A 23,977-nucleotide genomic window follows, 5' to 3' on the forward strand; every position below is an offset into this window, starting at 1 on the left:
AGAAGGCACAAAAATCGACTCATGTTTTGGTCAAATGTTTCTCAAAAATCACAGTTTTGTTAGTTTTTTCTTTACTTTTGTACAAACGGCTCAGACGATGATTAATTGCTTCATATTCTATTTATTCTTTTGGGTAATTTCACCCCCTGATTGTCCTTTTTCGCATCTTTCCTCCTCTTTGACCGAATCGGACGTGTTTGTTTTTCTCCCACTGGCCTTTCACTCGTTTCACCATCTGCCGTTGTGAGAAACTCAGAAAGCTTCAGCTCCATCTGCCCCTTTTTCCACGATGGCTTAGATTTTTCACTGCTAGCAAAGTTTTAAAAATGATAACAAAGATGAATCGGTGCTTTAAAAGCAGCGAACAGCCGCTTTGTCAAACAAGTAATGAAATATTAGTTACTTCTTCTCTCCAGGCTGAGACGATCTTTATTTTCTAAAATAAGTCTCTCCCTCAGCCGGGGGGTTTTAGTGATGGTATCAGTTTATTAGTCGGAGCTGAGGCTGCTGCACAAAAAGCAAATTATCTCTGTTTGACTTACAGATTCTTCTCTATCTGAGTTTATAAGTTATTAATCATCCCCATATTCTCCTCTTTTCACGTTTGAGCTTTAATTCTCTCGTCTCCTGCACCGTGGTAGAAAGTTCCCTCCTCTACAGATGCACCACACGCTGCACTTTCCATCGCCGCAGAAAATAAATGGAATATTGAGTTGCAAGCCTTTTCCTTTTTTTTTTTTTAGGATACAGCACAATAAAAGTTTCTCCGGCGACTGGGAGCCAGCTCTGCTCGGTAATCTCTAATGAGGAGCCTGCTGAGAAAAATGTTACAGGGCTTTCATGCCAGAAGGCGAAGGCAGTTTGTATTAAACACCTCTCACCTCACTGCAGTGCCGCAGTGTGCCGTCACATCCAGGCTCGGGGAATCCTGCCAAGAATCAGTGGAACACTAGGACATTTATGAATGCTTTTATTCACACCACGACAAAAGGGGCTAAAAATGAGCTTCTGTTCTAATCTGTATTCTCTTTGCCGCGTGTGTGGTTCCAGGACGAGGTTTGACCTCCCTGAGTCGGAGGCGTGTTTCCTGCAAGGCGCTGGGCAGAGGAGACTGCGAGGGCTGGCTGTGGAGGAAGAGAGACGCCAAGGGTTATTTCTCCCAGAAGTGGAAGAAGTACTGGTTTGTTCTGAAGGACAACTGCCTGTACTGGTACATCAACGAGGAGGTGAGTCTGGGGGGGGTTTACACCGAGACCCCGGGCGAGCTAATCAGAAGCGAGTGGCTCCTATTATGTCCGTTCACACTTTCTGATTAGATCTCACTTCGCTGCTCTATATGCAAATCAACACGTACTTCATTTCTGTTTGGAAAAAACAAATGATGTTGTTGTCAACCAGCAGGAGGCAGAAGAAATTCTGCTTGACGAGTTCCAGGGAAAACCAAATAGTGTTTGACGCACTCGTAGTAGATCTCAGTGGTACATCCGGTATATTAACACATCTCACATGATCTGTACTTTGAGCTCCTCACTTCAATCAGAGGCAGTCCTGTATATTTCAACCTGGGTCCTGTGTTTATAAATGTGGGGGTATGAAATTGTATTTATTTATTATTTGGAAAGATGCAGGCTTTTGATTTGATAGACACCGTTAGACATAGAGCCACAAGGCCATAGTTTTACAGTAAGATCTTAAATATACTTTGAATTTTCCTTAATCTGTCATTTCCCTTTAAACTTTTTCCTTCTGTAAATGAATATTGTTCATTTCTGTGTTCAGGATGAGAAGGCCGAGGGTTTTGTGAGTCTTCCAGAGTTCAAGATCGACCGAGCCAGTGAATGTCGCAAGAAGTAGTAAGTGCATGATGAAAAGCTCTATTGCATATTTATGTGTATTTACTTTTGCTTGTGCATTTTACTGTATGTGCTCTTAAAAAAAATACCCCCCTCCCCCCCTCTCTCTGTTTCTCTAGTGCTTTCAAAGCGTGTCACCCCAAGGTCAAGAGTTTCTACTTTGCAGCAGATGGAGTGGACGACATGAACAGGTAAAGCCGTGTGTGCTAAACACGGACCAAGGTCGTGCTAGAGGGCAAACTCCCAAAGAGCAGCTTCCTGTTTACCTTCACCAAACACATCGGAAAAATAAACGTTTCATTTAATAAATAATAAAAGGAGGCCTGAGTTTATATTGGACGAGTGGTTCTGAAAACATTGGCAATATGTTTCCTCAGAGGGTGAAATTAAATATCTGCTCGTGGTAAAGTGCAGCTGAGATCAACTTAATTAGTTGATTTAATTTGTTTATAATGAAAACAAATAATATACTGAGCTCCTCAACCATCTTATCAACGTGTTTTTTTTAATTTCAAGATACATTTGGACATAAGTACTTTTTAAACAGCTTATGCAATTAAAAAAGATGTTTGACACTTCGGGAAATATAGCACACACTCACATAAAATACAAAATAGATATTAAGCAGTAGAAATACTCAAGTAAAATAACAAAACACCTCAAAAAGTACAGTCGGCAATCGATTATATAAATGTAACCTTGAGTTTCTGTCTGGATGTTCTTCTGTCAGATGGCTGAGTCGTCTCAACATGGCCGCTCTGGGCTACGCTGAGCGTGAGAGGATGCGTCAGGAGACGGGTGAGGGTGTTTCCAAGCTATCAAACACATCCAGTAAATTAATTTTAGTTTATTTTCTCCCTCCTGTGGTGTATTTAAGATCTTTGGATGATATGTCTGCGGAGGTTTGTACATGAATAGATGAGATCTTGTGTTTCTGACAGTTTGTTGTGTGGGTTTCCAGCAGATTACTGGAGTGAGAGCGAGCATGAGGAGGACACCACCTCCAGCCCCAAGCAGGACAGCCCCCCACCTCCGTATGATACCTACCCACGGCCTCCATCAGTGAGTCACACACACACACACACACACACACACACACTCACATAAAGCTCGTACTGTACGTGAAGGCAGAACTCACGCTCAGTGCTTCTTCACGGTCCATTTTATCGGCTGAAGTTATCGCCCATTAAACCTCCAGGGAGTCGTTAAGGCCACATTTGGGATAATTGTCGCTATAATTGGCTCAGAATCTGGTTGCTCTACATTTAACATCTTTGTCTCGGGGCGTTTTTGTTTTCTTTTTTCGCAGCCTTGGATAATCTTCGAAAAACTAAAACAATCACAGCTATGACAGCACCACACGCACACGCCACTGGGTTTTTGAGATAATAGTTTGAAATCATGATAATCAGGAGTCTTTGGTGTTTGGCTTTTCTGCAAAATCTCAAACACACTCATACCCTCTTCTTTCCTGTTTCTTACACCCCCTCTCACACACTCATCCAATCAACTCGCCCGCTTCGGAAGTCATCACATCCTGTTTGAAGTGTGTCAATGATCCTCTCTCTTTCCTCTCCTCCGTCAGATGACTGCCTACTTGGAAGGCAGAACCACTCGACTCTCTTCCACGGAGACGTCTCGCTCTCGCTCCTCCCAGGAGGACTTCCTGTGTGTCGACCCACCTGCCGTGGCCGCCGAGCCGCAGTACCACCCTGGTCCCCTAGGGGGAGGCACCACGCACAGCGGGAGAAAGCCAGGGGGCAGCAGCAGCAGCGACGTGCAGTACCGATGTGATCCTGTAGAGGTGTGTGATGGTGTCAAGCATCAAACATTTAGATTAATTTATTCTCAATTAGTAAACCGTTTATTTGTCTCGGCTATTGCGTCCCACAGTACCGGTCCAGTCCTGCAGGGGGCAGCAGCGAGACGGGCTCCCCGGGTCGCTCGTCATCTTCTCAGAGACGTTCCTGGCAAGACCTGATCGAGACGCCGCTGACCGAGGCCGGACTGCACTACTTACAAACCGGACCGCTAGGTAACGTCCTGTTAGAGGCTTCGTGGACACAACCGGAAAAAAAAAAGATATTTAACAGGAGGCTCAGACATGCTTCTAAACATCTGCATAAAAACATTTTATCTTTAACGATAGAAGAATATGACTTTTAATTTAAATCCCAAATTCTGAAGTCAGGACACAAAACACTAAGCGATGTCTTATGTTACCACAGAGGACGCAGTGTTTGCCGAGCCCGGTCCAGGAGGTGGGATCATGACGGTCGGAGCCGTTTACACTCTCCCCGCACAGAGGAATGTCCCGTTGCCCATGGCGATGCAGAGGCTGATCCCTATGGCAACCCAGGGAGGGAAACCCCGCAGCTTCACGCTGCCAAGAGACAGCAACCTACACACACTCCTCTCGCCTCCTGCGAAAGAAGTGCAGCAAACGTACAATGGTGAGTCCAACCAGGATCATGCATGTGGTGTCGTGCTGTAATGTGTGTGTGTGTGTGTGTGTGTGTTTGTGTGTGAGTGTGTGTGTGGGTGTGGGTGGCCGTCAGGTGAAAGCAGAAATGTGTCTTGACAGCCACCAGAGACTGAAAAGATTTTTTAAGGTGAAGACTTTGACGTCAATACATGTTCCAGAAATAAAAAACCCTCTCAGGCAGAAACACACATTATAATCATTGTCGGTATCAAGTAGGGTAACACACACATAACCACACACACACACACACACTCCAGTCACACACTCGTCTAATGGGGCTAATGAGACGTGGGTGCACTGGTTGCCAAGGTGAGTCCAGCAGCGTACAGGAAGTAACTGAAATAGTAAACAAGACTAATATATGTAATCAGGTGAATTATCAGAGTAGATTAAGACACGAACGATGAAGTATAATAATCATCGTGAGGCAGAGGAAATGGAAAAAGTGGAGAAGACGCCCCTGAGGCTGGACAGGATCCTTACCATCATTAGTAATTTTCTCTGTGTTTAGTTGACGTCACGTAGTCGGTGTGTTGTCGTGTGCAGTGCTGCCCTCTAGTGGCTGCGCGGAGAAATAGATCAATCCCCTCAGATACGAAACCTAAACTTTAAATCTTGTGACCCAGAGCAGTTATTTAAGGATTTGAATGAATTTTAATTTCTCCGGTGCAGGTGGAAGTGAAGGTGCGTCCCTGGGCGACCTGTTTCGAGCCTGCGAGCAGAGCGGCGTTTGCCCTCTAGGTCGCGGGTCAGAGGCCAAAGGTCAGTCGGAGTTCAGGCAGTCGTTCCTCAGACGGGCGGCCGACCCTCAGCTCAACGACCGCCTGCACCGCCTGCGGATCCTGACGTCCACGCTGAAGGTCGGTTCATGCTCTTCTCCATCACGGTGTAAACACACACAGACCAGGAGGAGTGAATGTGCACTGACAGAACAAGACACTTTACACTTACAAAATAAAAGCCAGCCCCTGTTTCGCCATTTGGATGCTTTCAGCAGTGGTGGAGTAAGTACTCAAACATTTTTCAAAGTAAAATTGCAGATAAATAGACCATAATGAGTCTCGGCTCACAGTGTGAACATGTAACAAAAGATGTAGGAGAGTAGAAAATACAGATATTTGCTTATTTAAGTAATAAAAGTAAAAAGTGAAAAGTACCAGTAAATAAATAAATAAATGTACCTTGTTACATCCCACCACTCTCTGAAGTATTTGGTGTATTTGCTGAAATTATTTAAACCATAAATCTAAATTCGTGTGTTTTATTTTAATTGAAATCTTAAAAATCCGTCATATTTAAAACATCAAACACTTCCACAGAAACAGATGAATTCAGATCCTTTATCCCTCCTTCAGTTTGAATGTTTGTCTTTTGTGTGAGGCTGATGCATCTCACTTTAAGGAGCTAGTTGTGATTCACTGTTCATTTTCTGACCATATGCACACACACACACACACACACACACACACACACACACACACACACACACACACACACACACACACACACACACACACACACACACACACACACACACACACACACTGAGCCGTGCTGCAGAATGTCTCTGTTTTGTTACTTTTAGTGCTGTCATCTGTCTTAGTCTGTCTCCTCGGTTTTGTTGTGAGTCTTTTCTCTCGAGCTCCGTCGAGCAGCCATCTGTGGCTTCCTGCTACTTGAGCTCTGGTTATGTTCCTCGGGGCGGGGGGGGCGGGGGGGGGGCCTGTAAGTGGCTCGGCTTCCTTTCTGCTGTGGCTGTTGTTTTTCCTTGTCTCTGGAGTTTTGTATCTCTGTCGCCTCCTCCTCCGTGTTCGTGGACAGGTAGCGGGGGGGGGGGGGGGTTGTCCCTTGTGCCTGTAGCTACTTTGGCTGTTCCCTGGGGGGGGGGGGGGGGGGTCTGTGGCTCTGGCTGTTCCCTGTGTCTGCCGGTATGCGTCGAGTGGAGGAGCTTCCATGCCTGTGCCCTGTCCTGCGTTTCCTCAAAGGAATACACCGAGTTTCAAGGGGAGCTGGGATGAAAAATAACGAGAGCACGCGGCGGAAAACAAAGTCAGCCGCGCCGTCGCCTCTTCACACGGGCGCCATTTACCAGAGAGGCGGCTTTATGTGTGTGGACAGGCAGCGATAACTCATCTGCTCCGGTTGCTGTGGAAACACCGAAGATGCAAATTTCTTTCCAAGTCATTTCATGTTTCAAAACTGAACCAAAACAAAAGAGAGGATTAGTCAATTTAAAGAGGAAAGTCAAAAATATAAAGGTTCTTACAATAACTGTATAATAATAATAGTACATTTTTGTTGTGGCTTCCTGACAAATTAAAGAGCTGTTTTTATAATGGCTTAGAAGTAATTTATTTACTGAACAACAGTAACTAATAAACCATTTATGAAATGTACCTTACTTATAATTTGTTTGATTTTACTACATTGTTATTTAGTTTAGTGATAATCTTCCTTATCTCTGCTAATTCACAAACTTGGTGGAGGTATTAATTGTCGAGCACATGGAGAATCTTTCTGTCTCTGTTCTCACAAACTGACAAACTCTCTGATGTCAAATCCCATGTTTCATCAACAAAAGAGAGGATTAGTCAATTTAAAGAGGAAAGTAAATAATAACAAAAGTGCAATAACTGTATAATAACAGTACATTTTTCTGTGGCTTCCTGACCAATTAAAGAGCTGTTTTCATAATGAACTAATTGATTTACTGCACAATGGTAACTAATAAACTATTTAGGAAATGAACCTTACTTATAAATTGGTAGAAATAGATAATCTGTTAGATTTTATTACATTGTTATTTAGTTTAGTGATAATCTTCCTTATCTCTGCTAATTAACAAACTTGGTGGAGGTATTAATTGTCGAGCACATGGAGAATCTTTCTGTCTGCGTTCTCACAAACTGACAAACTCTCTGATGTCAAATCCCACCACAACCGGTGTATCCCTTTAAGTGTGTGTCCTGCTTTTCGTTTGTCTGCGTTTTTTTTTTAAAGAACACTGGTTTAAAAGGAACAGTTTTAAAAGTGACCCGCTCCTCCTGTGTTTCCCTATAGGACAGGGAGGGGGAGCTAGCGTTGATTGACAGGCTGTTGGCCAATCCCCAGCTGTCGTCGGCTGAGTTCCAGGAGTGGAAGAGAGCCTATCAGGAGCTGTTCTCTCAAGAGCCAGACCCCGCCGCCGAATCAGACCCCGGCCCCCCTCCGCTGACCCCCTCGCTGTCTCACACACACTCCTACATCGAGACCCATGTCTGACCTGTAACACACACACACACACACACACAGACACGCACACACGGAACCACACACTCAAACTCCTCATTTCCCAATTCTGGAACGAGTTGAACGAGCTGCAGCCGAAGTGAGGACGACCTGATTCAGGACTCGATGGCTTTCTGCAGCCGCGGCGTTCAAGTGCAATAGGACATTTTTTCTGGAAAGACGCCGTCATGTCAACGAGCTGATTGGTTGAACCACTGCAGCGGCTCTACAGCATTAAGTGTTTGCTTCTGCGCTCTTTACTCTAAAACCCGTGGATATAAGGGATTGACTCGACTTCCTCTGGACGATGTTTGTCTGCTCGGTCCTTTTTGACGAGGACAGATTTCACGAGTTTCGCCATCACAGTGTTTCATTCTGCTTCTTGTGCCAGTTTGACTGTGGTCCAATAGCCTCATACATGGTTTCCCATCATGCCTTAAGCCGCGTTGTCTGCCTGCGTTTCCACCGTGGTCCAAAGACCAAATTATCCTGCTGATGTATGTAAAACCGACAGCTACAACAACCTGTACATATCCAGTCCACCAGGTGGCGATAATGCATAAGATTGTCCGATGATGATGGCGCTGTGTAAATCAAGCGACAACAAACTCGGATGAGATTCATATGATTTGGAAAAAAGAGGAGAACGAGTAACAAAATGGATTCTGAACTTACGGAAAGGAAACTGATTTTTGAGTTACTGCGGAAATTGAAAAAAAAAGTGTTCCACCTTTTTTTCCCTGAACTAAATTTGGACCCAGTTCCCTGCGGTGGAGACGAAGGGATTCAAACAAAGGATCCTAGTTCTCGGGGGAAACTTCCTGAGGTGGAAACGCATCTTCACACTTGATGTCTGTGACGAAACTTTTCTGTAGAGTGACAATTACAGCAGAGAACAATGGGTTCATTGTTTAAAAAAAAGAAAATCTGCTTAGAATTAGTTTCTATCTAGTTTTAGAGACTTGTTCTGGTTTGGTAGAGATTGGTTCTGTGCTCGGCTGGACCTGGAGCATGCACACTCGATAGGAAACATTTAGAGGAACAATCCACCCTCAGAACTCTTTAACACTGTTTATGTTGCATTCAGGAACCTGTGTTAGTTGTTTTGATAGTTAGAGGCCATTATATGTATAAATCTCATTTTGAAAACGGAAGGTCTCCAGTTACATTCAAGCTATAGGGTAATTTTTCATGACATTTTGAATATCAGGATGTATGAAATTGAAGAAAGAGTTTTAAAGAAGGTTTTTACCATTTTCTGAGAGCAGACAACATTCAAGGTTGCACGCATTTAAGAAGAACCTTCAAAAGCAGCAGACTGGATTCTTTCAATTCGCCTCTGGATCTATTCTCTGTCACGTTGACTTTATTCCTTTCATTTTTTAGCAGCTTTAATCTGCAGCTGCATCCTCAGCATCACACCTGAGACATGAAACTAATCCTAAAAGCACTTATATCCTCTGATAGTTTCATTGATTATTCTCTGTCTAACAGTGTAAAGGTTTCCCAGGGTGGACGTTTCCTCAGAGACCGTCTCTGTATCCTGCATGCAACATAGAGAACATGAGGAAATATTTTGCATAAGAAGTATGGATCTAATAAAAACAATATATTAGTTTGTTATTTGTACGCTGCTGCCAAATTACTTGATACTCAGAGACGCTGCACAAAACTATAAAAGCAATCACACACGCACATGAACAGACGCACACTAATAAGCACACAGCACACTCGGTTTGAATGCTCTCTCTATGCTGCTGCCTGTGGTTGGTCGTGGTCGCATGTCTTTGTTGTAGATAAAACGCGATATTCCTTTTTTCCGTTTTGTGTTTGAATCTTTAGATGCAGTAGAAGATGTCTCTCTTAGTAGAGTGCAAACAAAGTGTCTTGGATCACGTTCTCGAACTCTATCAGGTCTTTTTTGGAGGAGACTGTAACTGAGTAAAGATTGTTTCATGTTAAAGTTATATATATATATATATATAATGGTTAAAAACAGTATTTATTTTGCTGTCGGAGGGGGAGGAGAGGGTGGATCAATAAAGTTTGATCATTTGGATGAAGGTGTTTTTGTGGTTTTTGATCTTAACGAGTTCTGAACGAGCAGGAAATAAATTATTAGCTCAGCAGATCTGTCTGAGCAGTGAGTATTTTGTTCCAATTAACTAAAACTGAGATCAATTCAATCAACACACTGTAATATACCAATTTGCCAATTCAGTTCAATTAGTAATTATATTAATGGAATTTTTTAATATATTTTCAAGGGGTTCCTGATCTTATTTAACAGATGTACATTTATGTGATCCGTCATAATTAATAATATATATTCATAAATGTTGATTATTTCCACCAGATAATAGACAACAAAGATGATTTATATATGAATATAAATGTAATATTTTAAGTTCTAACACCACACTTTCACTACACTTAAAATAAAAGATAACTCCAGTAAATCATGAGGCACACAATAACTCTTGAAAACAAATGTTACCTTCAGATATTATAAAACGTGTTTTACAGAACGTATGAAGTTTAAAAGCCCATGAATTCTGCAGCTAATAGCCACAAATCATGCATATGATTTACAGTAAAGTTGCCGGTGCAGATAGATACGAGTGGAACGAGAATAAGGTCACTCGATATCTTTGGTTAGCTTCTATTACTTTATCTTTTAGAAAACCTAAATTATTTATCAAACAAACAGGAATGTCACATGCGCACAACTTTTATCTTCAACTTCTATGAAATATTTAGCTTGGCTCCTGTTTCCTCCTCCTTCATCACCTTTATCTGCTGTTTGGACGTCTCTCTTCCCTCGTGTGTGTGATGGTCGTTCACTCTCTACTTATGGGAAGGTATTAAACTGAGTAGCCTGGTACTAGCTTCATCATTAATATCAAACTACTCCTGTAATAAAAAACAGAATTACTTTCTTACAGTAGCAGCAGACTGAGCTAAAGAGCAGGTTACAAAAAAACTCTACACTTTTTTCACAACACTTTTCCACCTCTTTTTATGACAGAAGAATAATGCCCACCTGGTTTCCTCTATGCAAACACCATCTGTCTTCGGAAATATATAAAGTCATTTGGAAAGTAAAGTCTGGGCCGGTGGTAAACATTTCATCTCTGCCAACCTACTTTCACTCCACAGCACAAAGCTTTCTATTGAGATGGATATATTTTCCCTCTTTTCTTTCATGACTGAAACCCAATCAATCTATTTCAGTTTGTACGACTGTGGAGAAACTTTGTCACATAAACATTGAGGATCCACTTTATGATAATATTTCTGAGCACTCTTCAGTCTGGCAGGGGGAGCAGCGTGCACTCCGTCCCGGTGAGGGGTCTCGGGAGCTGGCAGATTTCTCTCCAGCTGTCTGTCTTAGTGTCGTACTCCAGGACACTCCTCACGACCACCTCCTGACCGTCGCTCCATCGCCTCCCTCCGAACACCAGCAGATTCCCAGATGGTGTCGACACCATCCCGTAGTTGAAGGATCCAGTGAGGAGCGGTCGGAGGCGTGTCCAGTGGTCTGAGCGTGAATCGTATCGCTCGATGTCGCAGAAAGGTTCGTACATCCCCAGCAGGGCGTAGATGAAGCCGTGGGCCGTCGCCAAGCGGTGACCGAAGCGGGCGATAGACATGGACGCCCTCTTTTCCCAGACTCGACCTTTGAGGTCCCAATACAGGACCTCCCTGCTGCTCTCCCTGTTGTCATCCTGGTTATCACCGTGGTTACTGCCCCGGATAGTGCCCTGGTTGCCGGGGAGGCCGCCTGACACGTAGATGCTGCCGTCAAGCACGGTGGACGCATGGCCGTAAAGGGGGCGGGGCATCGTGGCTCCCCTCCTCCACGCTCCCGTGGTCATGTCATAAAACTCAACCGACGCGGCCGAGGTGTGTGTGTCGGTGTCCGGTCGTGTGCGTCGTCCCCCGACGGCGTAAATCACATCCTCCACCACGCAGCAGCTGAACTGGGCCCGCCTCTCCAGCATGGACGCCACCTGCTCCCAGCGGTCGAAGCGAGGATCGTACCGCCACACCTGGTTGGTTGTCGACGTGGTGACGGACTTCTTTCCGTCCTCATCTCCCTCCTTCACCTCCTCCCCCCCGATCACGAAGAGGAAACCCCCCACTGAGCTCACGCAGTGATTCCTCAGCCGCAGCGGGAGACATGAGCTCAGGGATGAGAACTTCTTTCCTCTCGGATCAAACGCCAACAACTGCTGCTCTGGACACTCGGCGCCGGACCCTCCGCCCACCAGCAGCACGCGATTGGGTGACGCTCTGAGCGTTGTCTGCTTGTTCTGTCTGATTGGCTGAGCTGAACCCATCCTGTGGTACTCCACCGCTCGGGTCAGCTGACTTCTGATTAGAGGCGTGCCCATGGCTCTGTGATGCAGGTTGGCGAGATCGGACGCGCAGACCAATCCGAAGCGCAGGCGACTCAGAAGAAGATTTGATTTCAGCAGCGGGAGGGGTCCATTCTCATCGAGCCAATCCAAAGCCAGCTTTATGAGCTCAAGCTCCTTGACGCCAGGGATCTCTTCAGACTCGAGCACCGACATCAGCGACTGGATATTCAGCTCGAGGAGCTTGTCCTTGCTTTCCTGCAGCAGTGTCCCCATTTCCATAGCAATGGTTTGGTTTGAAGCCTCGATGGCGTTTGATAGCGTGTGGCGTTCGGCCAGGTTGGCATAGCAGCAGCAGCTCTCGACACTTAAACCATCGATGATAAAGCGCTCACATATCGCCACAGCCGTCTCCACTTGCAGGTACCTGGCCGCTTCCAGGACGCCAGAGACCGTGGAGGGTGATACGCTGAGCCAGCCCGAGTACAGGAAGTCCAGGATGGCGTCTAAACCCTGAGGTGTTAGCGCCGGGAGGCTAATGGAACCTGCTAATCTCTCAGCAGTAGTCTCTCCAAACAGAGCCCAAAAATACTCGCTGGAGCTGGCCAGAAGGGCGCGATGACAAGGGAAGGAGACGCCGCCGGCCTCGAGGACGACATCACACATCCTCCCCTCGGTGCGCAGGCGCTGGAAGCCGGAGAGAAGTCCGGTTCTGTGGGAGGAACTGTAGAGGACGGAGTAGCTATCCATCCAAAAGAGAGGAGGCTAGGTGGGAAGAACAGGTGTTAGATAGAGGGGAGGAGAAGAGTCTTCATCAGGAAGGTTCAGGGAAGCGAGTAATGGGGAAATGTCAGGAAGTTGGAGGATGACACACGGAAGCACAGGAGAATTAGTGTAGTCAAAAAGAGCTGAGTCACCAAAGAGGAAATCTTTAGACATTAGCAGGGTAATGACTCGTTAAAGGCAAGAAGCAGAAAAAGAAGGAGTGGAGGAGGCAGAGAAGTGCGTGTCCGTGGTCCAGCTCGCTCCATCTGTGTTGTCGTCCTGCTCCGTCTGCGGCGGCGAGCATGTGACACCACGAGAGGAAAGTTAACAACTGCCCCCCCCCCTCTCCCTAACATGGTCCGTCCCAAAGTCTCCTGTCTCTGTCTGCGATGTCCCACTTGTGTTGGCATTGTGTTTGTCCGCTGCCCTTCTCGCTGACACCGGGGGGGAGTATCACCCAAACACATGCGTCCCAGCTACACTCCACACACACGTGTGTGCGAAGAGGAACGACGGAGCCTGGCAGGGTTTTAGTGTCTATCCCGGAGGATGAACTCATCGGTAAATACAGCTGCTGTAGTCTGCGACCAAGATTCCAGGTCACGGTTGCCACGGCACCTATCTGCACCCTTGTCACTATGGCGACAGGAATAGAAACACCGACACAGGGCGGCGGATTCGACGAGAGGGACGCATCAAACCCGTGGAAGTTTTCCCAAAGCTGTCAAAGATTGTGCACGTGTCAAAAGTAGCACGTAGCGATCGCTGGTGGAGTAAGCCGTGGCCTTTAGGAAGCATCTAACCTCATTCTGATTGATAGAGGAGCCGGGATGGAGTCAGATTTATTTCCTCTCTTAGCTCATGAGTTCACTGTCTAGTTTAATGCCACTGTCTTATCCACAAATACACACACCACACACGCACATCACTTTAACATTCTCCACAAAGCACATTTTGTAGCGATCGTTGTCTCTGAATAGCTCATACTCACGGATGAGTGTGTGGTTTTGTGTGTGTGTAGGTGTGTGTGTGTTTGTATGTTTTGCACTCACTATCAAAATTCAGCACATAAGCCTCTCGTAAAAAGAGTTTTTAATTGTCAGATCCTCCCGCATGGTTGTAAAAACACCGGCTATGTTTTGCTTCTATCGTGACCTGATGGGCGCTAAACATAGCTACAGCTGCTCCATGTGTGTGTGTGTGTGTGTGTGTGCAAAAGGACATGTGATGTGAAGATGGATATGCGGGGGAGAGATTAGAGGTTATGTGGCCTGGTGTGATGGCATGTGTTCGGTTTGATGTGGCATTCTGCTCTGGAACAGGTGGATTTGTTGGTTTAGCTCAGGATCCTTGTGACTCCGTTGCTCATAAAAGCCGCGACTCCTACTTAAAACCCTCTAACACCCATTATGTGTGAACATAATAAAAGATTATTACGGCCGGAGACACAGGAATAACTGAAAAGCTTTTTTATGTCTGGGCTTTCAGGTTTGATATTTCTTCTTGAAAATAGGTGCACTCATTATTTCCTGCTCCTCTTCCTGTCAATGTCCTGACACACACAACATAAAAGAAAGTCTCAGATGGGAAAAATTACCTTTTAATCACGTCACCTTGAAAACGTTTCTGTCATGTCCTCTCCTCGTCTCAGTGGGGACGTCTTTTGTCGGCTGGAACATCTGTCAACTGCACCGGCCAGATTATTATTTTTTTCATTTTAAAATGACAACGAACATGAGGAAAAGACTTCAGCCGTGTTATCGAGCTGGAGGTGAGGATGAAGAAACAGAACTGCTGAGGTAGCTTCCTAACACGCTCCACTTCCTCCTGTTGTAATGAAGCCGAAATACCCTGGATATGGGTGCGGCCATCTTGTGCTTTTGACATTATTTGGTGCCAGAGTTTGCACATGACTGAGATTTGTATATAACAATATAAGTCAATCACAGTGGAGGCATCATAGGAACTACTTAAATGGTAGAAATCATCTTTAGAATAGATTTCACGTGTATTTAGACTTTTTATTATGGCCGATTTGCTAATATTAAGAAAGCAGAGTTTATGACCTATACTGCAGCCAGCCACCAGGGGGCGATCCAGATGAACTAGTTTCACTTTCAGAGAGCTGTTTTCACGTACATCTTTATATTTAGTCAATGGTTTAATGTTAATAAGCATGCTAACATGATCAAATTAGTGCTACACCCAATGCTGACAGGAATTATCATTATTTTAGCAGGTAACTATTTTTAAACCAAATTACTGGACCTTTATATTTTGTCCACATGGTGGCGCTAGACAACTTCAGAGAGAAAAGTTGGGAAAAAATATGTTTGCACTAGATTTCTAGTACAAACAAAATCTTTGAAGTAATGCTGGTGCTGCTGGAATAATGTTCATCCTCTGGCAAACACAAATGTCTCCAACAAAATGTCACGGTGATCCATCCAGTAGTTGGCGAGACATTGTGAATCCTTCGGTGAGCAGAAGTCAGGAGGATTTATCGCCCGGACACGACACATAAATAAAAAATATCATTACATCCCCCCCAATAGTTATAGATATTATAGATATTTCAGTCGGGAGCAACATGGTGGAGAGAACAGACAGAACAGACAGAAAAAAACGTCAACGTTGGACTTTTTAGAACAATCTTGATTTTATTGCCATATTTTCCTGAAGATATCAATCATCACAACCATGAAACAACAACATTGTCTTCAGAGTTTCCCTCTAAAAAGTAACACAACTGATCTGAAACACGTGAACGACATTAAGAAAATGAATAACTGACTGAAATCCTTCCTCCTAAAGCCAACTTTTCTTTTTTAATCTGGACGTTTCTCCGGCCATGCGACTAGATGCTTTCTCCACGGTTGCTTCTAGTAAATTGCTTGTAGATGTAAAACGCACGACGACCAACGCACGCAGCACAAATGTTGCCACAGACGCCAGGTTCTAAATCTCCTGTGGTGCTGAGAGACGTTTAGTGTGACCTTGTTTGACGAGGGCTTGAATGTTCATTTATATGTTAAAGTCCCGCACTCCAGCTTTAATAGAAAGCGTCAGGATGAATCAGGGTTGAGGAGATGCACATCAGAGTTTTGACAGAATGGAAACGACCGAGTGAGGAAGAGGAAGCACAGTCGATCATGTTGATTGTCACCAAATGACCCAGAGTTGAAATAAAACAATTGCTTTTGTTTGAAATAAATATTTTGTGACTTCTAAAGAGACGTCTCAGCTGCAACAAAAACAAGTTCTTCATCTTTACAACACTTTTTAATTGAATAAATTACCATTTAAATTTGCATCTGATGATAGAAACACGTGAAGCTGCTGGACGCGCTCGTTGGAAGAGAGTTCCTGGACGCCGGCTTCTCGATGGGAGCAGAGGTTTAAATGTTGGAGGTTTCCTGCGGACGCCGGCTGGGCAGGAAGCTTTGTGTGTCTCTGAACATGTTGGGATTAGCTTGTAGTTTGTTAGCCTTCTGTAGCAGTGGGCCAGTCTGTGTCTATGAAGATTATCAGCTCTCCTCTCTGCCGGGGGGGGCCGGGGGTCCTGCAGGAGGAAGATGGATAGAGACATTGTGAAGGAGTTCTGCTATCAGAGGTCTCAGAGGTGCTGACCAATGGAAGGCCAGAGGTCCGCTGTGGAGACATATCTATCATCTGTGTGTTTGTGTGTGTGTGTGCGTGTGCGTGTGCGTGTGGGGTTTGTGTGTGTGTTTGCGGTTCTAGTGTTGCTCTCTTGACCCTTTTCATTTCAGCTTTGCATTGCAGGACCAGTAATGTCCATCATAAAGACACTCGGATTGTAAATGTGTTACTTTCCTGAAGCAGATACAGACTCTGACCCTGCTCAGAAATAGATTGGAGTGATATTTATTTTTTCTAGAGTAGCACTTTGTCCGAGGAATTAGTTTAGAAGTAAAACTTCAACCAGATTCTGCTTCTTTCTCTCCACCTCTCGCTCATTTGTCCCACTGAGAAAGTCACACACACACACACACACACACACACACACACACACACACACACACACACACACACACTAATAAAGTATAAATATAGAGCCTGACTCAACCCCCCTCTGCCCACACACCAGTCATCAACACACACACACACACACACACATACACACACACACACACACACACACACACACTGCTTGACCCAAACATAGGGGCTGAGCAGACCACAGTGACCCCCAGTGGTGAGCTCCAACCACTGCATGTAATTACTGTGGAGTCATACTATCCTCGACCTGAACCTCAGGATTTATCAAACATATACTATATTATTATATATTATATTATAGAAACATTAACGAGTGTCAGATTAAAAAAGAATCTGGAGTAAACAATATTATTCACTCAATATGCATTGTTAGGTATTTAATGAGCATTTTAAATCCACCATAGTTCAGCAGTGACATTGGTGATTTGACTTTAACTTACATTTTTATGGTACTTTGTTATTTAATAAGCTATAAATAGATACACATAAATAGAAAATAGAGACAAATCAGTATTATTACCAGTTATTATGATACTCTTGTGTTAAACGTTTTTTTCAGGCCATCCTATGTCGATATGGACATTTTGTTACGACATCATAGATACAGTATTTGGACTGGTCACCATGTTCCGCCCAGGATTAGTAGATATAGAACCTGCAGACATGTTGATGTGTATTTAAAAGTTTGAACACAATCAGACGTTTGCAGAAGCTGCTTTCGCTCTATTTGTAAACCTGTAGTTAGTTACCTGCTATTTTCATTCACATTTGCATCACAAATTTGACTCGATCCGTAATCTCATCTCTGTGCTTCTTCAACATTGCCTGTTTTCTGATTTGCATCCTTTTCTTTGGAATCATCGACCTACGTGTTAATCCTTGGTGACATATCGTAGTTCGCTCTTGACGTTCTGCAGCTCTGATAGGTTCACAGCCGGCCCCGGCAGTTTCACCGCGCCCGGCATCGCCTTCTTCTCCTCCGGCGTCTGGGCTGCGACGCTGGGCTGCTCTGGGGATTGAGCCTGAAATGAAAAATAACACAACAAACAAAAAAATATCACGATTCCTCAAATCACCAACCTCACTATTATCTAATACTAGAATCTGGTAATACAATTACTACTGTTACTGCTACTAATGTACTTAGTAATACTTCAAATCAAACAAAATATGTGCAAAAATGAAAGACACAAAGTTTATAGAATTTGCATGTGGCATTTTTTTGAAGCTACAAAAACCTGCAGGTACATGTTTTCTTTTGTGTGTGTCTGTGTGTGTTTGTATCTGTGTGTGTGTGTGTGTGTTTGTGTGTGTGTGTGTGTGTGTCCTGTGTTGTCTCACCTCCTCTATATCAACTGACTCGTCTCTCCTCTTGACAGGATGTCCCGCCCCTGGACGCAGACCTCCCATCGGGATGTTCAAATTAGCCTGGCGGACGGCGAGAAGAGCCAATGAGGCACTTTCATCACTTAAACACACACAGTTTCCTGTCTGTGTGTGTGTGTGCGTGCATGTGTGTGCACGTGTGTGCACGTGGGTGAACGGCTGCTGTTTCCTCAAAATCCCCTGTTTTGATTATGACCAATGTTTCCTTGTTTTCATCATGTCACTACAAGAGACTTCTGTCTTTTTAAAACTGACAAACACACACACACACACAGAGACACACACAGGCCTGCTAACTAGATGTTCTACTGCTGCGTGCCCTGACATCTTTGTATTTGACGTGTTTTGTATGCTACTGTACTGTACTGTATTGTATATATGCTGACCTTGTACAGCTGTACAGATGAGTGTGTGCTGTGCGATGCTGGATATTGTTCAACGAGAGAGTTTTATTTATTTTTTTCTAGAGATTAAGGTTTAAAGTTTCGAGGGGAAAGTTCTGGAAGGAGTCGCCTCATTCACAGCATGTTTGCTAAGATTTGTAATATTGTAATGTTGCTTGGGCTGGGATTGTTTACTGTCTTTATCGCTTGGCGTGCTCCAGCTTAGCATGAGAGGGTCAGTGAGCAGACCCACCAGGACCTGTGGGCTCCTGCAGCCAGGGCTTCTGTTCCAAGTGACTGTTAACATCTCCTGTTTGAAAGTCACTGGAACGACCTCAAAGAGAATCCTAATGATCACAGAGAGAATCCTAATGATCACAGAGAGACTATAAATGAGTAATAAGGTACTTTGACCAAATCATAAGAGAATTAACAACAACAAAGAGGCAGAAAACGACCACAAAGGGACCATGACAACCACAAAGAGACTGAATGACCACATATAGATTAATCAAGGACTAAAAATAGACTTTAAACAACTAAAACAAGACTATCGGACCATGACTACACTATGAGACTAAGAAGAGACTTCAAATTACTAAAAAGAGACTAAACATGACCACAAACATACTTTAAATTACTAAAATTAGACTTTTAAACAACTAATGGACCACAAAGAGACTAGGCACGACTAGTAGAGAGACACTAAATGACCAGGAAAAGACTAAACAACCACAAAGAGACTTTTAATGACCAAAAATAAACTTTTAACAACTACGAACAGACTAAACGACAACACAGAGAATCTTAATGGTCATGAAGAGACCATAAATGAATAAAAAGAGACTTTTAATGATTAAAAAGAGACTAAAACAACCACAAAGAGACTTTAAATGGCCACAGGGACAAACAACGACCACCACGAGACTCTAAATAAACATTAAGAGACTGTAACCAAACACAAAGAGAATCTATATGAAAGCAAAAAGCCTCGAAACAGCGACTGAGACATTCAAGGCGACTGCACAGACACCGACCACAGGAAGATGCACAGGCCACAAACATGGTTCCATTGTTGTGTGATTGTGTGTCTGGGGCCTGTTGTCCAATCATCCTCTAACATTCCTCTGTGCACAATCAAAGATTAGAGCAATATTTTACCATAAATTAAAAATCTAATCCTCACACTGACCCTTAAAAATGAATTCACAAGTAAATAGAACACACTGAAGTCGTCCATGTGTTTTGATTCTATCTCAGAGAGAAGCTTCTGGATGGACTTCTGACCTTTGACCCTAAAAGTTAAAGTGTTTTCTACAAAGATTTTTTTTTTTTTTTCAATGGATTCTCAATAAGTTATATTGTGAAGCTGTGCTGCTGTTCTTGTTTGTGATTATGTTTTAAACTGACGGTGGAGACTGGACTACAACAACCTCATGTTTGTACTGTACCTGGTATTTAAACACCCCCCCCGCCTCTGTTCTGATGCCTGTCCCATGGTTAGAACTGAAAACGAGCACAAACGAAAAGAGAGACGGACGAAGAAGAAGAGGGATCACACACGTGGGGGGGGGGGGGGGGGGGCATAGCTACAGAAACACAGACGACTGCGCATCCCTCCGCCTGCGCTGCAGCTCTGCACTGATGAAGCCTCCGTGCTGTATATGCACAGTCAGAGCTCTGTATCTGCCTTTATCAATAAATACTGTAACGTGGAAACACTTCTGCTGCCTCCGTGTTTGTGAAGAAGTTTCATTTTCACGGGAATAAACAATGTACACGAAGGACACACACACTCAGGACTCGTATTGGAAAATAACTATCTACAATTTACTAAATTTTGAGGTTTGCTTTGAGTATCTTTATTTAAAAACTATGTTATTCTTCTTTTCTGCAGTATTTTTTACTGTTGACACACCATAAGTTTGTTTATTAATACAGATAAGTTGTTAGGAAATAAAAGAACCCAGCTCAGATAATATTATTATTAAATAAAAGGATGGTTGTTAAAAAATATAATTTTAAACTAATTTATGATATTTCCTTAATTGTGACCAAACTTAAACTAACATCATAAATGAATCAAGTCTTTTATAACTTGTTTTATAACCGGATTAGTTGTTATGATGTCATGTGATCAGTTCATGTTTATATGGTGTGATGTTGTGAAATGAAACAGAAGCAAAGGGGTATTAAAAATATTACAGTTATAAATAATCAAATAAGTACTATATCGAGCTGATAGTACTCATGTTTGTATACTTTTACTTGTAATGGAGTATCTTTTACTTGAGTTATTACTACATCGGCTTCAGTAAAAGATTGCAATACTTCCTTCAGCTGTGCACAGGACAAATAATACGTACAAATATTCAGTACTATTGAGTTACTGACACACACACATACACAAACATACACACACACAGACACACACACACACTATATTATGCAGATAGGAGGAAATGTTTTACCTGAAGGGCTTTGACGTTGGACGAAGGTTTGGACATAATCCTCCCGGTGAGTCCACTGACCTGGAGGAAGCACAGATCACAGACATTCAGCTGAGTGTGTGTGTGTGTGTGTGTGTGTGTGTGTGTGTGTGTGTGTGTGTGTGTGTGTGTGTGTATAATGGGGGTACTGGGACTCTCTGTTTCTGTGGTTTTAAAGGGCCGGGATAGCGTTTCAGTTGCTTGGCGACAGATGCAGGTAGAGGACACGTTCTCTGAATCATTTATGAGACCAGGAGACATAAAGAACGTCAAAATAAAAGTCCAGCACAGTTACTGAAGTACTGTAGAGGTTTACTCGATGGTGAGTCTGAATATAAATACACTCCAGAGGTTATTTTACAGAGAGTAAATATCTGCCACACTGGCCTCAGTTTAAACCCAAACAAACCATATAAAGTCTCTTATTCTAATATTCTCTCTGCACCAAATTACCTCATAGTTTAAGTATTTTTGTTGCAATGGTGAAAATACAGATTCTAGTTGGAGATAAAATGTTTATCTTGTTACTATTGTAGTTGAAAGTGGCATTGACATCATTCCACATTTTTTCAGTCTGTGGCCTTCAAGTCTTTTCCTCTCAATGACAATATAAATTCCTAAAACTCATCACACACATGCGTTTATTAATAAAGCCGGCGTTGATCAATGTGCTGCACGATAAAGTAAATATGTTTATGAAATAAGGTTTGAAACAGGACATATTTTAATATATATTTCTTCCTCTTCATGTTGCCTCGGTCCCTCCTCCTGCTGCTGTCTCACAGATCAACACCGGCCCGAGAGGTTCCTGATGGGGGAAGTTTCCATGTCCTATTTATCTTATCTCAAAGTGGCTCCGAGCGGCAGCAGAGAAGCCGAGTGAGGCTGATGAGTCTCAGTTGCCACGGTGCTGTTTGTGCAGCAACACACAGCAGCGGCTCTGACGTCCTTGACATGAGAGCAAAAGCCTGGACGCACACCCCCCCCCCCGTCCCCAGAGATACACAACCACAGACACACACTCGTAGTTATGCCGGCCCTGAGCTGCAGCTGCCCTCGGACGCCGGCCTGCAAAGCCCCACAAGCCCTTTCACTTTCACACATGTTGGAGTCTATGCACACCCACACACATATTACTTCTCCTTGTGTGTGTCTGTGTGTGTGTTTGTGTTGTTTGTGATGTTCTCCAAATATCAACAAGGAATGTGTGTGAAGCTGCTCGTGAGGAAGAATGAATGAACGTCTGCTGGCTGGATTCCATCGGAGCGTTTACAGAGAACAAGAGTGATATCAAGTTCCCTCTTCGTCTCAGACAGAGTTTCCTATAACGTTGAACTGTTCCTTTAAAGATTTACACTTAAAGATCCCGTCAGTCGCTATTTGTGGTACAAACATGAATTCCCTTTGCCTTCATTTCTACTTCTTAGAAAGTTTCCCTGCTGGTCATTGAAGAGAATGCAGGTTTCTCTCCAAGAACCCACGTCCATTTTTATATTCGCTTTATAAACAGGACAAATATACTTTATTTAAATCTGAAGTTATAACAGACTGAGACAGACAGTTAAGGACATTTTGTAAAGTATTTGTTAATAATAAGGAAAATGAAAGTTACACGAATAATATGATTTTTGTTTTTGTTAAAACAGTTTAAATTCTCTTCTGATATTAACACTGATATGACCTGGTTGTTCCCTTTAAAAGCTCTGAAGCTATATCCCACCAGCTTAAAACTTTGACACACACATGCAGACACAGACACACACATGCTTATACAGACACACACATGCTTATACAGACACACACAGAGACAAACATGCACACACAGACACACACATGCGTACACAGACACACACAAAGCAGCTGTAACCTACCTGTTGACGACAAAACACTATGTTGTCTAATTCTTGATTTGAAACTCCCTTAAACGTTTCTCTCCAGCTCACTTGTACTTTCTATCTCTCTCTCTCACAGATTTGTTTCGGCTCTTCTCTCCATCTCTTTCTCTTTCTTTCTCTTTCCCTCCTCTCTCCGCCCCCGCTCCCCCTGCCCTCCCCCTCTCTCCTAGTAAGTGGTAGAAGGATTCCTCTCATATCTGGGATTTGTTCTCACTATAAATAGACGAGTGATACACAGAGGGGACCTGCTTTCTATCTACACACACACACTCACACACACACACACACACACACATACACACACACACACACACTTCGTCACACATGGACACCCATCGCACACACACACAGAGACAGATCACAACACACTCAAACAGAGGCACAGGACACCTGAATCTCACTAATTAGAAACCATTTTATTTTTATATTCCAGTGAGGAATTAAAAACATTTAACTTTTAAACCTGACACAATGAAACACAAAACTCTCTGCATATGGAGTAATTTAATATGTTTATAATAAAAAACCCAAACCCTTTTTTGAACATATCTAAAGCTAAAATGACAGTAAAAAGTTAAAATGAGGGAATTGATTTAACTTCAGGACCAAACTTCATTCAAAAATTTAAACATTAAGCCTCAAGACCATCAAAAGGTTTTAGAAACAGAACTTCAGTCTTTTGTTTCTCTTCTATCTCTTTAGTATCTTTTATTCTTATTAATCTCTTTATGTTTTTATTGTTGATTCCTCTTCGGTACAAACACAGAGCCTTTGCCAACAGGTTTTACTTTCTTATCTCTTCACACGTGAAGAATTAAAATCCCTAAATCATCCCTGCTTTTATCATTTTCACAGGGTTTTTGAATCTATCCAACAACAACATGTGTTATAAACACATTTTCAAGTGTGTTTTAAACAAAAATTATATTAAAAATGTTTTAATGAATGAAATACCTTTCCTGTCGGACCAAACTCCATTCAGAAAAATGAACATTTAAGCATCAAACTGTGAAAAACCAACACATATCTATAAAAGGACAAGCATAACTCCTGAATTTAACATATTTTTAAGG

At 43.2% G+C, this 23,977-nt stretch overlaps 3 protein-coding genes across 3 annotated transcripts in view; 1 reads left to right on the top strand and 2 right to left on the bottom strand.

Moving 5' to 3' along the window:
- cnksr2a (connector enhancer of kinase suppressor of Ras 2a) overlaps window positions 1-7,599 on the top strand; it is a 35,650-nt gene extending 28,051 nt beyond the window's left edge. Inside the window, exons 15-24 of the mRNA XM_061093990.1 lie at window positions 1,051-1,226; window positions 1,780-1,853; window positions 1,973-2,044; window positions 2,584-2,651; window positions 2,818-2,915; window positions 3,439-3,657; window positions 3,747-3,888; window positions 4,082-4,306; window positions 5,011-5,198; window positions 7,399-7,599. Of these exons, the coding sequence (XP_060949973.1) occupies window positions 1,051-1,226; window positions 1,780-1,853; window positions 1,973-2,044; window positions 2,584-2,651; window positions 2,818-2,915; window positions 3,439-3,657; window positions 3,747-3,888; window positions 4,082-4,306; window positions 5,011-5,198; window positions 7,399-7,599 (1,463 nt within the window). The remainder of the gene's footprint in view (window positions 1-1,050; window positions 1,227-1,779; window positions 1,854-1,972; window positions 2,045-2,583; window positions 2,652-2,817; window positions 2,916-3,438; window positions 3,658-3,746; window positions 3,889-4,081; window positions 4,307-5,010; window positions 5,199-7,398) is intronic.
- Window positions 7,600-10,913: 3,314 nt separating this feature from the next.
- LOC133027183 (kelch-like protein 34) lies at window positions 10,914-12,716 on the bottom strand. The gene has a single exon (XM_061094213.1). It carries the CDS (start codon window positions 12,714-12,716, stop codon window positions 10,914-10,916), a length of 1,803 nt encoding a protein of 600 aa, XP_060950196.1.
- Window positions 12,717-17,623: 4,907 nt separating this feature from the next.
- smpx (small muscle protein X-linked) lies at window positions 17,624-23,003 on the bottom strand. The gene is made up of 4 exons (XM_061094210.1): window positions 22,881-23,003; window positions 20,992-21,051; window positions 18,093-18,179; window positions 17,624-17,773 (listed from the first exon to the last, which is right to left on the bottom strand). The coding sequence occupies exons 2-4, from the start codon at window positions 21,025-21,027 to the stop codon at window positions 17,624-17,626; spliced, it is 273 nt and encodes a 90-aa protein (XP_060950193.1). The 5' UTR covers window positions 21,028-21,051; window positions 22,881-23,003.
- Window positions 23,004-23,977: the final 974 nt, after the last annotated feature.

Source organism: Limanda limanda, chromosome 20 (genome assembly GCF_963576545.1).
Source record: "Limanda limanda chromosome 20, fLimLim1.1, whole genome shotgun sequence".
Lineage (NCBI taxonomy): Eukaryota > Metazoa > Chordata > Actinopteri > Pleuronectiformes > Pleuronectidae > Limanda > Limanda limanda.